Source organism: Lepisosteus oculatus, chromosome 13 (genome assembly GCF_040954835.1).
Source record: "Lepisosteus oculatus isolate fLepOcu1 chromosome 13, fLepOcu1.hap2, whole genome shotgun sequence".
NCBI classification, from domain to species: Eukaryota; Metazoa; Chordata; class Actinopteri; order Semionotiformes; family Lepisosteidae; genus Lepisosteus; species Lepisosteus oculatus.
The window spans coordinates 5,971,573-5,984,314 of record NC_090708.1 but is presented as its reverse complement, the minus strand read 5'-3'; the positions used below and the strand labels follow the sequence as shown (position 1 = coordinate 5,984,314).

Here is a 12,742-nt window from a genome sequence, read left to right as displayed (position 1 = left end):
AAACTAGGGACATATTTTTTAAATTGAGCATTTGTTTGCTGCTGCAAAGGTACACAGACGCTTTTATTCTGTCTGGTAGCAGCCATTGTTGCTTCAGATTTTGTCTAACCTGTTATTGCTACAGCAAGCGATTCTGTTCCAACTCGGAGTAGGGTATTTCATGTGTGGAATGTGCAGAAATGGGCTTTTTGTAGTCAGAAAATAAAGTTAAAGGAAACATTATTGACTTCTTGAATTTATAAAACCCAGTGGAAATTTGACCCCTAAATCTGTTGTAGGTATTATTGCTAAGCTTACTCCAATGAAAAAAAAAAAGAGATTTTGGTACTGTGCCTAACACATATGAAATAATCATTTCAGAGGTTCTCAGAATATTGGAAATCCTGACTGTGATTTTCCAAAAGCACGGTAACAGTATTACTGCAACCAATATTAATTCCACAACCTAGGTTTATGTGTGAATTAACTGCAATGATAATTAACCGAAGCTGAATGTGTATTATAATAAAGTTGCTGCAATAAGTCATCGGGCCCCACAGTTCAGGGACAACAGGGATTGTAATCATTTGGTTGATGAATACAGGACAACGAGTACTGATAGATAAAGAGACAGAACTGTCCTGGAAAAAATGGCCTTCAATTTACCTCTAGCTGCTGCACTCTGGAGGACCTGCTCCTATATACAGTAGTACATGAGTACCTGCCTGCACTGGTGTAACAGCAGGGTGTAAACTGGAAACCCAGCCCCGGGTGCAGACCGTCATTTATATGACCCGTCACAGTTAAACTCATGATTGATTGAAGAGGGGGGCAAAGGTGAAAGAAGTTATTGCCTAGTCTTCCAAACTCATGCATAGCGAAGGAACAGCTTTAGGGCACCTGAGCCAAAATGCCCCAGAAACAATGGAAAAAACAAGTTTTTTTTTCTTTTTTCAACTGTTACTGGAGATTTTATAGGGGGTGGGGTATGGGGGGTGTTTTCATCAGTTAATCAATAAGTACCGTGCTGAGCTTCGACACCGTTTCAGTTACTATATGTACTGTAATACCATGACAATGCTTAATGCAAAAAAGCCTTAAGGGTGTTTTTGTTTTTTTAAAAAAAAAAAGGCCATGGCCATAAAAACTGGGTCCCTGGACGTACTTGTAACAGGCTCACGCAACTGGGGGTTAATGCCAGAAACAGAGTTCGTGCCCCGAGAGCTCGGCAAAAGGGCCTACTCACTGCTCCCCCGCTTTGCCACTGTTTTTGAACTTCACCACCATGACAGTTATGTTGTCAGGGCAGCCCCGGTAGAAGGACTGCAGCACGATGCTCTTTGCGCCGAAGTGGGGCTCGTCCAGCCGCTCCTTGATGAAGCGCACGGCCTCCTCGTTGCTGAACGCGTCCCACAGCCCGTCGGAGGCCAGGATCATGAACTCGGGCTGCAGCTTGTCCAGGTCGAAGGCCAAAATATCCGGGTCAGGAATGATGACGTTCAGGTTCTTGAGAGGGTAGTCGCCCAGGGAGCGGGACATAGCCAGAATGCCCTGGACTCGCCAGGAGCCGTTGAAGCTGATGAATCCACCTGGGAAGGGAGACAGAATCACCCATGAGGTTACAGAGGCCACTGCAAGCCCAAGAAGAGCACATTAGATGAGCGGCGGGGTCAAGATCAAATGCTATTCTGTGCTTCAACAAAGCGGAGAGTTCAACCGCGACAAAGAGAAAATCCCCTGCCATTCTTAAGACGGCTATCCCGGCTTGAAACATTAAGTGAACACAAGCGCAAACAGGCTGGAAACAGAAAGCGTGTTCCTATCTCTTCACAATGCAAACAAGCAGTGAGGACCTGTGAAAACACGAACTGCTGCGTTTTTACAGCTTAATATGGGCAGGTGCGCAAGAATGGCGAGGAAGAGAGGTGTCCTGACACAAGTAAGTGCGTTGAGAGGGGGGGCCAGCAGATGGCGCTCTTTGGTAATGTTTTTAACTTGAACACCTGACTGGTGAATACAGTTATTATTTCAGTGTACAGCTCATTACGCTACAGCTAAGCACACAATCGGCTGCTTGAAATAAAATGAGAGAAACCTGCGTCGGTAACTCTCACCGCCTCTAATCAGGCTGTGGGCTTTGCCAAACTGCCATTTTTCAACATCTGCCTGTAGCAGTGCCGAGTCGAGAAGTCATCAAGTTCCATGTCCCAGGTGTTTAGTGGGCAAAGCGCTGATGAAGTAAGACAATATTTCATCCTGGTGATGCCCTTGGAAAGGGAACAGCTTCATCGCCACTCTTACGAGTTCTGCACTGTTCTGGCAAAAATCAATTCTAGGAGGGTGAAGGCCAAGCGACAGAGGCAGCAGGATCCCATCTTTTCTGAGCTGAGCTCCAGGACAGCTATACATCAAATAATTCTCCTTGCTATCGCTTTTGCGCTTGCGCTCCACACCGGCAGCGGCGCCCTATACCTGCTCGTTTGATTCTCTTCCGCTCCTTCAGCTGGTAGGGCTTGTGGTCGTGCGAGAGGGCGACGGCGTTCCCGTCTTTGTCGCAGAGCACCCCGCGGGAATCCCCCACATTCGCCACGGTCAGCTCCTTGTCCGACAGCAGCGCGATCAAGCACGTCGTGCCTGAAACGGCGAAGAGGGAGCCGGGTGCCGTTAACAACTCCAGGTCTGGCCTGTGCGATACACCTCGTTATGATCTCCACCACAGGCTACGGTGTGTGAGGGTGTGTATTCTTAAAGAACATGCCAGCTCTAGCTAAGTACTGGATTCCAAAAAAAGATTTAGGTATTCAATACAAGATCTTGTTACTGGCTTTAAATATTCTGGCTCCATCACACATCTCTGAAATCTACAGTCCCTCCTGCAGGAGGCTGGTCCTCTAATCACTATTCCTAGGACTAAACCTCATACCTCTGGTGATCGTGCCTTATCTCTCACTGCTCCTCTGTTATGGAAAGCCCTTTCTCCAGCTCTTACGAGACACAAGTACTTTGGACTCTCTTCATATCCAAGTGTAAAAATTACCTCTTTACTGGGGCCTATGTCTGACTGCCCTACATACTATCCTGTATATATTTTTTAAAATTTTATTGTACTTTTTGGGTATTACTATGAACTGTGTTCTTGGGTTTGGATAGGCACTTTATAAATAAAAGTTTATTATATCATCAATTTTATTACTGAGGCCTGTTTCTGTTTAAGACCATGACTGAGAAACTGAAAAAACTGGTTTTATTATTCGCCATACACGACCCCCCTCAAAAACCAAATCCCAAATCCCCAAAACCTCTCCCTCAGACAGCACAGAGCAGACCTCGCCCCACCTTAATTTGTCTTAAAAACAGCCTTTTGAGCAATGCTGCTACTGAAACAATAACTCAACTGTGGCATGAAATCTTTTAAAGGTCACCTTTTCTTTACTTATCAACACTGAAAACCGATAGAGTGACCTGATCCTAATACACTGCAGGGAGCACAGGGACCTGGCACACCGCCCCTCCACCGCCAGCCACACCCCCCCACCGCTCTCCCAGATCTGGCCATGCTTCAGAATGAAACACACCCTGTTTTATGAGTGTGAGAAGAAAGGGAGTAACAAAAGAACAGAAAGAATTACACAAAAGAAACAGGGAAGCTTAATTAATGTCGTGGACGTGGCCTTCTGGCAGAGTGATAATTTTGTATTTAACAGCTTTACAAATGTCAGAAAGAAACCTTCCGTTTCTTAAATGGATTCAAGAAGGGGGACCAGGCACGTGATTGCTGTGGCTCTGGGCAGTATACTCCAGCAAAGTAGTATTTAATTGATTATGAGAATAATCCTGGTGCCAAGATGCATCTGGACAGCATAACCCAACAGCACAAAATACCTTTGTTTTTTATGGTAAGAGTTCAGGAGGTACTGTGTCACAGTGTTCTGGCAAACTGGCAAGACCTCACTAATCTACTTATGTAAATACTATGAATGCTGTTGAATGGTTAAACTAGGACAGGCCTTGAGGTTTTTATGTTCTTTTAATATAAAACCAAGGAGATATACAGTACACATCATTGAGATGAGCTGTTTCATAATCCTGTTACCGTTCAGTTTGCACTGTGCAGTATATATACAGAGGAGAAATCCTGCTCCCAAATATATTAGTTCTGAAAATTATATGGCTGGTTAACTAGTTCATCATGAGTTATTGTTTGTCAAGTTGAATTTTTTGCAGCAATAACACCAGAAAAATGTCACTGGCTTCTAACTTTAACAAGAAATAAATGTTGTGGTAAAGTGTTTTTTGTTTCCTAAAAAGGACAGTCGTAACTACCAGAGTTGCCTAAAGTATATTTGCAAATTATTTAAAATGAGAGAAAACAATCAGTGTGCACAGAAGAGGATTATTTTTCAGGGTTAGGGAAAACATAATTAAAATGATGGAAAAAGAAAAGACATACAATCTGAAAAAGCAGAAAATGACATTTTTAGATCTACACTTAACCCACAAAATAACAGCTTAAGGAAAAACCTCTCTCTTATTTTAGGCTGCCTACTGCACTTAATTCACCCCGAGTTTTTATTTTTTATTTTTCTCCCTGCCTGTCACCTTCTTCCACTGTGGGCCAGTTAATTATCTTTATTTTCTCCACTGACCATGATAACAGGCAAAAATGCATTCTAACAAGAAAAAAAGAGGTTTTGACAGACATGCAGTACAGAGAAAAAAAATGATCTCCACATAATATTTGAGTTAACAGCTAGTGTTATCAGGAAATACAGACTGAATTTGTGTTGACCGCTTGGGAGTCCTCTGAAAGATTTCAGCACTCAATTTCGAATTGGGCTGCTCTTTCAGTGTTTTCAGCACCAGATAACTTGCATAATTGCATGTTGCATTCTGGAATTTTTATATGCTTTCAGTATGGAGTTGGACTTTAAAATTGACTTTAAAAAAATCACCCATAAGAATATGAGTTATTTAAGTCATATCAGAAAATTAAAACTGCCACAAAAAAATCAATGGCAACAGCAGGAAGCTTTGCTATCAAAACTTGAAAACAGGAGGCGAGACTCTTCCAAAAAGTTCAAGAAGTTTTCACTCACCATTTTCCAAAACATGGTTTGCATTAACCTGAATTAATTTTAACATGATTAAATACGGGACCTAAATCCATCCTGGCCAGTTTAAGACACCAGATTTTGGGAAAAGAAAAATGTATTTGAGGTATTAAGCAAGCATGATTCATTCTTAAAAATCAAATGTTCCTCACTTTGAGAATAAAAAGAACCAATCTGAAATATAAAAACAACTTATTTTGAGAGGCAAACAAAACAGCGTACCGTACTGTTGACCTTTGTGTTGTTATTCACCAGACCTTGCCTGGAGTACTGCTATGATGTTGTTTATCAGAAGGTCTTGCTTCAAACTGATTTTACCAACATGAAGTCATGTTAAGTGCTTTAGTGACCTGCATGACTTACATTCTGAGTCTTACTTTCCTGCAATAAATCGAGCATTCATTTAAGAAATGAAAAATACAGAATTTAGTTTTTAAATAAACATAACAAAACATTAACACATTAACACATTACAAAAGGAAATGTCTTCCATATAAAAAATACGGTTTTTTATACATACTCTAAGTATTACTGTTCACTGTCATAAAAACAGTAGCTGGAGGGACTTGAATCCTCTATTTCAGGTTTATTGCGACTTCCAGCTAATGTGCATACTAAACATTTGTCAATAGTTAAAAGATGTTAGCTTCAAAACTCTATGTTCACCCGTCAAAGTGGGATTATGGTCAATCATAACAGGCTTTCGTTTTTGATTGAAACAATCAAACAATACTGACAAATATAAATATAATTCTGTGTGTCACCCTTCTAATATAAGTCAGTACAAATGGAATAGACAGTATATTAATTGTCAGACGGTCCATGAAAAGAGAGATCTCTCCTCAAGTGCAAGGCCACAGAGAAGGCTCCAGTGCTGCCTTGTCATTTTGTGATGCCCTCCCAGAGGGCATTTTCATGGACTGTCAAAGATCTACTCTGACAAAATGTCTCGGAATGAAAACAAGGCCAAAACAGGAAATGGAAGCGGCATCTCCTCACGAAAAGCTTTCCTGGTGGCTGGTAATTCTGCAGTCCTGGAAGGCTTAATTAAGGAACTCATCTCAAAAACGAAAAATTAAAAGGCGGCAGTAAAAGGCTCTCTCCTCCGGCTTTTCCACAGTGAAATCTAGAGCCTAGAGCATACATCTGGCCCATGGCCCTGGGGGAGACCGTATCTCTCCTGACAAATTGTTTTTAGTTTAACTGTGAACTGTGTAGTCTCTCGACTGTTCCAGACAAGGTAAGGCAGGTATGTGCTTAAGACTTACATCAAATGCACAATAATTGATTCCTGGAGGTGGCCGTCTATGCCTATTACAGCTTATAACGTTTAATGCCATTTCAATTTGAAATGTGTAAAAACAAAGCAGGCAAGTAAGTTGTCAGATATCCATTATCCACAATGACAAAAGAGACGCCAGGGGCACATCGAAACCCAAAGTACAGAGCACTGCTTGAGCTGAGGGACAGTGTGTACTGTATACAGCATATGGCAACATTAGCTTCAATGTGATTTGGGACATCTAATGAATATAAATGGATGGTGAATGGCCATTTATTCAACTATGAAAGCTTGCATCTGAAAGGTTTTTAAAAATCTTCTTAAATAAAATTGGAAGGGAGATTACGATATTCTAATAAAAAACCTAACTAAACATCCTCTTAGTACGATATGATGTTTTCTTTTTTTCTGAAGAAGATCGGCAAAAACGAATAAAAATCCCCAACAAACCTACAACACAACCTTAAAACTAAACAATCTTTTTAAAAACTGTATAGGAAGGAGACAAAAGCTTCCCAACACTAATGGTGACACAAGCTCCACTTCTTGGAGAAATGATAATATTCTGAAGACATATGACATAGGGGGCGCTGCGGTGGCTCTGTGGCTCAGGATCTGCGCCTGTGGCTGGAAGGTTGCCGGTTCAAATTCCGTGGCTGGCAGAGGAATCCTACTCTGTTGGGCCCCTGAGCAAGGCCCTTAACCCCAACTGCTCCAGGGGCACCGTATAAATGGCTGAGCCTGCTCTGAGCCCAAGATTCTCTCCCTGTCCGTGTCTGTGTGTCTCATGGAGAGCAAGTTGGGGTTTGCGAAAAGACACATTTCTAATACAAGAAATTGTATATGGCCAATAAAGTGTTCTTAACATGCAGGAAAAGAAGAAAAGCATTCAGAAGAATCTCTCCAGTTGCTCCCTTCAAGCCTGTGCTGTTGTGTACTTCCACTTACTGAGTAATGTTATAGCTGTGCTCTGCAATAACCTAGTTTGCAAGGAGTCCCGTTTTGTTTTAACATGGTGTTGCTCTCTGGATGTATACCTAGATCTCCTGACTACATTCATGCAGAATTCGCCCTTGAACATGTAATGTATTTTTTACTTTCATGGTCCGTTGAGCACAGAAACACAAACTGAAGTCCGCCCAGCAACCAATCTACAAACCTGACCTGTGGTCGTAATTTGCAGTGACTGCAGAGATGTTATCCTACTTGCAAAGTAAGAGCTTCAGCAAAGGATGCAGGAGGGAAAGAAGTGAAATACTGTGGATTGTTGCTTCCTAAAGTCCTTTTACTACAAGAAGCTCACAGCTCCAAATAAAATATTAATCCGTCTGAGGAACAGGCCCAAAATCAAACCGCTATGACTAATTGGATAAAATGTGACTCAAGCTTAGTTAATGCTCATTATTTTCCAGTCATCTGTGCTGCCATTGATGTACATACTACTAGTAATTAGTAGAGCATCATAGGGATCAGAATTAGGACAACTGTTCTTGCTAATTTACATTAATAATCTAGATTCCGGTTATGGTTCGTAAACAAGTCAAACTTTAGTATCAAGATGATACTAAAATAGGAGAACTAGCCAGCCTTGCAGAATCTATAGAAAATTCAAGCAGGCAGCTGAGTCAGCACGCGTAGGCTGCAAAGGAACAAGTAAAGATTGATTCCACGCTGAAAAGAGACACAATGAAGAAGGCTCCACATCCGAAATGTTGTGTTTCTTTCCTTCTCTTTTCAGCGTGGAAGAAACAGAAAATTAAACACACATGGATAAAACTCAAGACTGGAGAAAAACCTGGCAGCTGGCGAGTGCAGTACGTTCCACATTCCTACAAACAGCAGAAATGGAAACTAACTATAAAATGGGAAACACTGAGCCTGAAGAAATTACCATTGGAAAAGGCTTAGGTGTTTACTTGACCATTCACAAAGGTTTGTGGGGGCCTGGAACAAGTGACCCAGTCACACTGGTGAAGACAATACCTTGGCTAGGTTCAAGAAATGGTAGGAATGAGATCATCAGATCATTTATTATCAGCCAAATTAACTTCCTCTTATTTGTTTATTCTCTTATGCTCTCAATGCTTTAAAAGCCGCGGGACTTCAAATTTACACTGCAGTTCAGATTTAATTTTGGAAAGCAATATGTTAAAGAAAAAAACATCAGTGCACAACGTGATGATTAGACTTTTAGACAAAGAAATGATGTGGGATGTAATTCAAAACACAAAAACTGCCCCTAGTGTACATAAGATTTTGTAGAAATATACTGAAGTGAGCAACTAAATGAAGCATTTAATTTTTGGGAAGACTTGTTTTTTAATAATCCATATGCTCCAGTCAGAAAGAGTTATTTTTTTCTCTTTGCATGATTGATATGCATACTAATACTCACAAAAGCTGATCAGTTACTAATTCAATTGAAATTAATTTGAAAAAATCTAAGCATGGAAATAAATAAATTACATTAAGCTGCTCATAACCAGCTTTTATGCGATTTACATGATTAGAATAAGAAGCAGTAAGTAGGTTTTAAAATGCATTCCATACCCGAATGAATGTTGTCTTTATTATCTTATGAATATTTCACACCCGTTTTTGGTTTTTCTGATGGGGATTCAATTAATAAAACGTAGCCATGTCACTATTTCTCCATTGACATAGAGAAATAGTGACATTTCGCCTTCAAAAATAGAAGTGATGTGCAAATAAAGATGTCACTTTGATTTTCCTGTCGCCTGAGTTAATTGTTTTAAGTATCTTTGATTAAACAAAAATGCGTCGGGTAAAAAGAACGTATAACACTCTATTGACAATCGCAATCGGTCTCAATTGCTCCAAATGTATTGGTGCTCCAAAACGAAAATTGCACTGAGGGACCATACGAACCACAATGATGAATCCTCACATCTATAGAGCACTTTTTATCCCGAAGCATCTCAAAGCGTTCCACATGTAGGAGAAGAACCCCTTCACCTAGCCTTGGAGATCAGCTCCCACATGCCTGATACCCACAGCCACTCTGCACCAGCAGCTCTGCTACACAGCGGATCAGGATGGCAAGTGAGAAATTGCTTCGCCAGTTGAACTAAGGACTGATTTTGCCAGCCCAGAGTGGACTTTACAAAGGGATTACCGCCTTTCTTTTGAAGTGTCTCATCTTCTTTCATGACCAAGAAGTCAGGACCTCGGTTTAACGTCTCATCTGAAGGATGACTCCTCCTGCAGACCAGTGTGACTGGTGAGCATGCTAGTGAGTTGTTTTGGACTTTGGATTCTGGGCAAGAGGGAAGAGTGCCACCTACTGGTGCCTCAATGTCTTTTCAAGGTCACCCATCACAGTACTGACCAGGCCCAGTCTCGTTAAGCTTCGATAATCTGAGATCAGGCCACAAAGTGGTATTACTGATAACAAAATCTGGCAATCTTTGTAGCATATACCTCGAGAGGATCATGCACTAATAGACACAGCATATACTAGTTAAAACTGAAAACTCTCTGATGCTACTGTGCACTCATTTAATAGGCAAACGGTTTTCATTCAAAATCTTGTGATTTTAGTTGTCATCACTGCTATGCGGTGCGATATTTTACAGCAATCTGATTTTTGGAATACAGAAAAAATAAAAGGTGAGCATTTCTTGACAAATACTATTTAATATGCACAGTTTAATTAATGCATAATTCATTACCGAGATGCTAAAATATGATTAAATAACACCATTATCTTTGAACAAGATGAGTTTTAAACGAACACCTAACTCTTCGTGTCAGCAGTCCTGGGTAATCAGTGCCTAAAAGATCAGTCTGTTGCTTAGGCACAGATGAGAAGCTGAGACTGTACAGTACCAGCCAACATTTTATTTGAAACAAATATCTGTTGCTTATTATTTAAAACTAAAAAAACAAAAAGTATTTAAAAAAAGATCACAGTAATGCCTCTCCGGCATTGAAGGATACCTTCAAGAATGTTTGATGACATTTCCAAGGATTAATACAGTATCTTTGAAGTCACAGAACCATCTGCCTTTAAAAGATGCTTTTGACACTGCAGGTAGAAAGCGTTTGACTGTCTGACAAAAGCTCTTTGATGCTGCATCTGTGAGCAGCAGTTATTTGTACGAAAACCCCTTATATTGTCACAGCAGGGTCCCAGCCTAACGTAGCCTTGTTTTTTTCTGAAATGCAATAAATCACATGGCAAAGAACACTTATTTGCACTGACTTCCTGGTTTTAAAATATCATGGTTCAATGACATTAATATTAAAAACAGAACCGTGCTTTTGTTTACTGGGTGAAGTTTCTACACCATTGCAATGCACAGCACAGATTCATATTAGTAGTAGTTTTATTAGTTTTATTATTAGTAGTTTTTAGGTTGTGCTGTAGTGGTAGTAAGGAAAGAAATAAAAGTTTTGCCAATGTTATCAATTTCCTTATGTTATTGTTTTTGACCCCCTTCAAAATAGAACGTTCTGAGGGAACAAAATTTACAGTGGAACATTTTAAACCTCCAAAACACACAGAAAATGTTTTGGGATTGGGTTGCCAACAAACAAAAAGCAGACAGAAGAATGGAAAGATTATGAAGAAAAATAACTTTCAATCAGTAACAGCTGCAGGTTGAGAACATCTGTGGAAGAAATCAAGTGTCGAAATACCATGCTAATCTTTACTCACTCGGCCTTCAGAATTTTACCCTTAACTTCACAAACTACACATTTAAAGCACAGAGAATAATGCCGTCTTACCTGCTTCATCATATGAGGCAGACAGTTTCTCCAGCATTTCCTTGTCAATAGAGAGGATATGTTGTTCCAGAATACTGGGGTAAGAAAGCACACTGTTCTCTTTCTCTTTTTCATAGTTCAGCAGGTGTTGTTTCAGAAGTTCAGGGAGGTGTGTCTTTGCATATTCAGCAGCAGACTACGAAAAGAAAAACAATTGATGATGCATTAGTACAATCCATCAACAACAAATAAGTGAACTAAACCGTGCCCACAAAGTCACCTTGGAAAACTGCAATCCTAACATTTCAATCGTAAGCAGTATTCTATTTTCAAAGTAGCCAGAATTAATGATTAGTTTGTTGTAGTACAACATATTCCTCTCAACATTCCAATGATGACAGAATTGCCGTTCCAAAATAATTAAAAAGGAAAATGCACAGATCTGATCTAAAGCTATTTGCATCCAGTTTAAAAATAACTAGTCTATATTAGAGAACCATGACTGTAAAATAACGCAGTCAATTAAAGCTGCACAAGTATCTATAAACCATATGCATTAGATCCAGCATGAGGAGCTAGCCAAATTATTTACATTTGTTTTGTTAGAGAAACAACACTGCTATGGAATGTTATTCCTAATGTTACTTTTTATTAAAAAAAAATGGACACCAAACACCTAAACAAAGAAAAAGGAAAGCATATTTATAGAACTCATATGAAGGGTGATTATAATGTGCATGAAAGAAAAAAAAACTAAATTCAGCTACTCACTACAACCTCCTGTAAACTGTAGGACAACAGATATTATTGTTCTGATAAGTCTTAAGGCAAATTATTTGGAAGGATTTTAACAAGACAAACTTACTACTAGAAGCTTATTCTACATCTCAATTCTTGCCAAGTATTACCATGATAATTAGAATCCGAGACTTGGACATGATTATTTTGTGTCAAAGTGTCCTGTTGCAAAAATCCTATTTGAAGGTGCAGTATACTCCTTTACAGAGGACGTTAAAATTCATTCGGTCAGCATTGCAATATAATAATAGCTCCACAGGTGTTAAAGTAAGAGTTTATTGAATAAAACAAATAATCAAGGTCTAATTTCTTAAGGTTTTTAAGAAGCATTTTTGTCGTTCATTTTTTAATTTCATGTAAGTAGGAATTACAATATTTTCCTTCTACTATATTTGGGGATTGGAGTGGCTTTGATTTCAGAGGAGGCACAGAAAACTGAATTGCCTGCAAGTCTGTAAACAGGAAATCTGAAAGACCTCCACACTTTATTGTATGCTAGAACAGCTGCCATCCGGAGTTAAGCTACAGCCAAACCATTCCGATAATGCCAGCTCTAAAACACAGTCTTCACCCGGAGCCAAAGCATGCCAGGTGGCAAAACAGAGATTACTGCTGCAGATGCATGGTCATACGCTCAGGAAGACTTGACCTCAGGTGCTTATTAGTCTTTATATCTATGGCACAAGCAGTGAATGTGCAAAACCCTGCATCAGAGAAGACAGACAAACCACAAAATATGATTGGAATCCACAAACCACACATTTGCACAGCCAAGCCATCTGCACTGTCCTGCTTTTGTTGGAAGGAATAAATAAATGAAAAGAAGAACAAATCTGCATAA

The 12,742-nt window shown here is 39.8% G+C and overlaps 1 protein-coding gene across 1 annotated transcript in view; it reads right to left on the bottom strand.

The window, feature by feature from the left end:
* Positions 1-992: 992 nt before the first annotated feature.
* Positions 993-12,742, bottom strand: part of ppm1lb (protein phosphatase, Mg2+/Mn2+ dependent, 1Lb) — a 49,888-nt gene continuing 38,138 nt past the window's right edge. The window contains exons 2-4 of the mRNA XM_006637571.3: positions 11,125-11,299; positions 2,452-2,613; positions 993-1,568 (exon numbers count right to left, since the gene is read on the bottom strand). Of these exons, the coding sequence (XP_006637634.1) occupies positions 1,222-1,568; positions 2,452-2,613; positions 11,125-11,299 (684 nt within the window). The 3' untranslated portion in view covers positions 993-1,221. The remainder of the gene's footprint in view (positions 1,569-2,451; positions 2,614-11,124; positions 11,300-12,742) is intronic.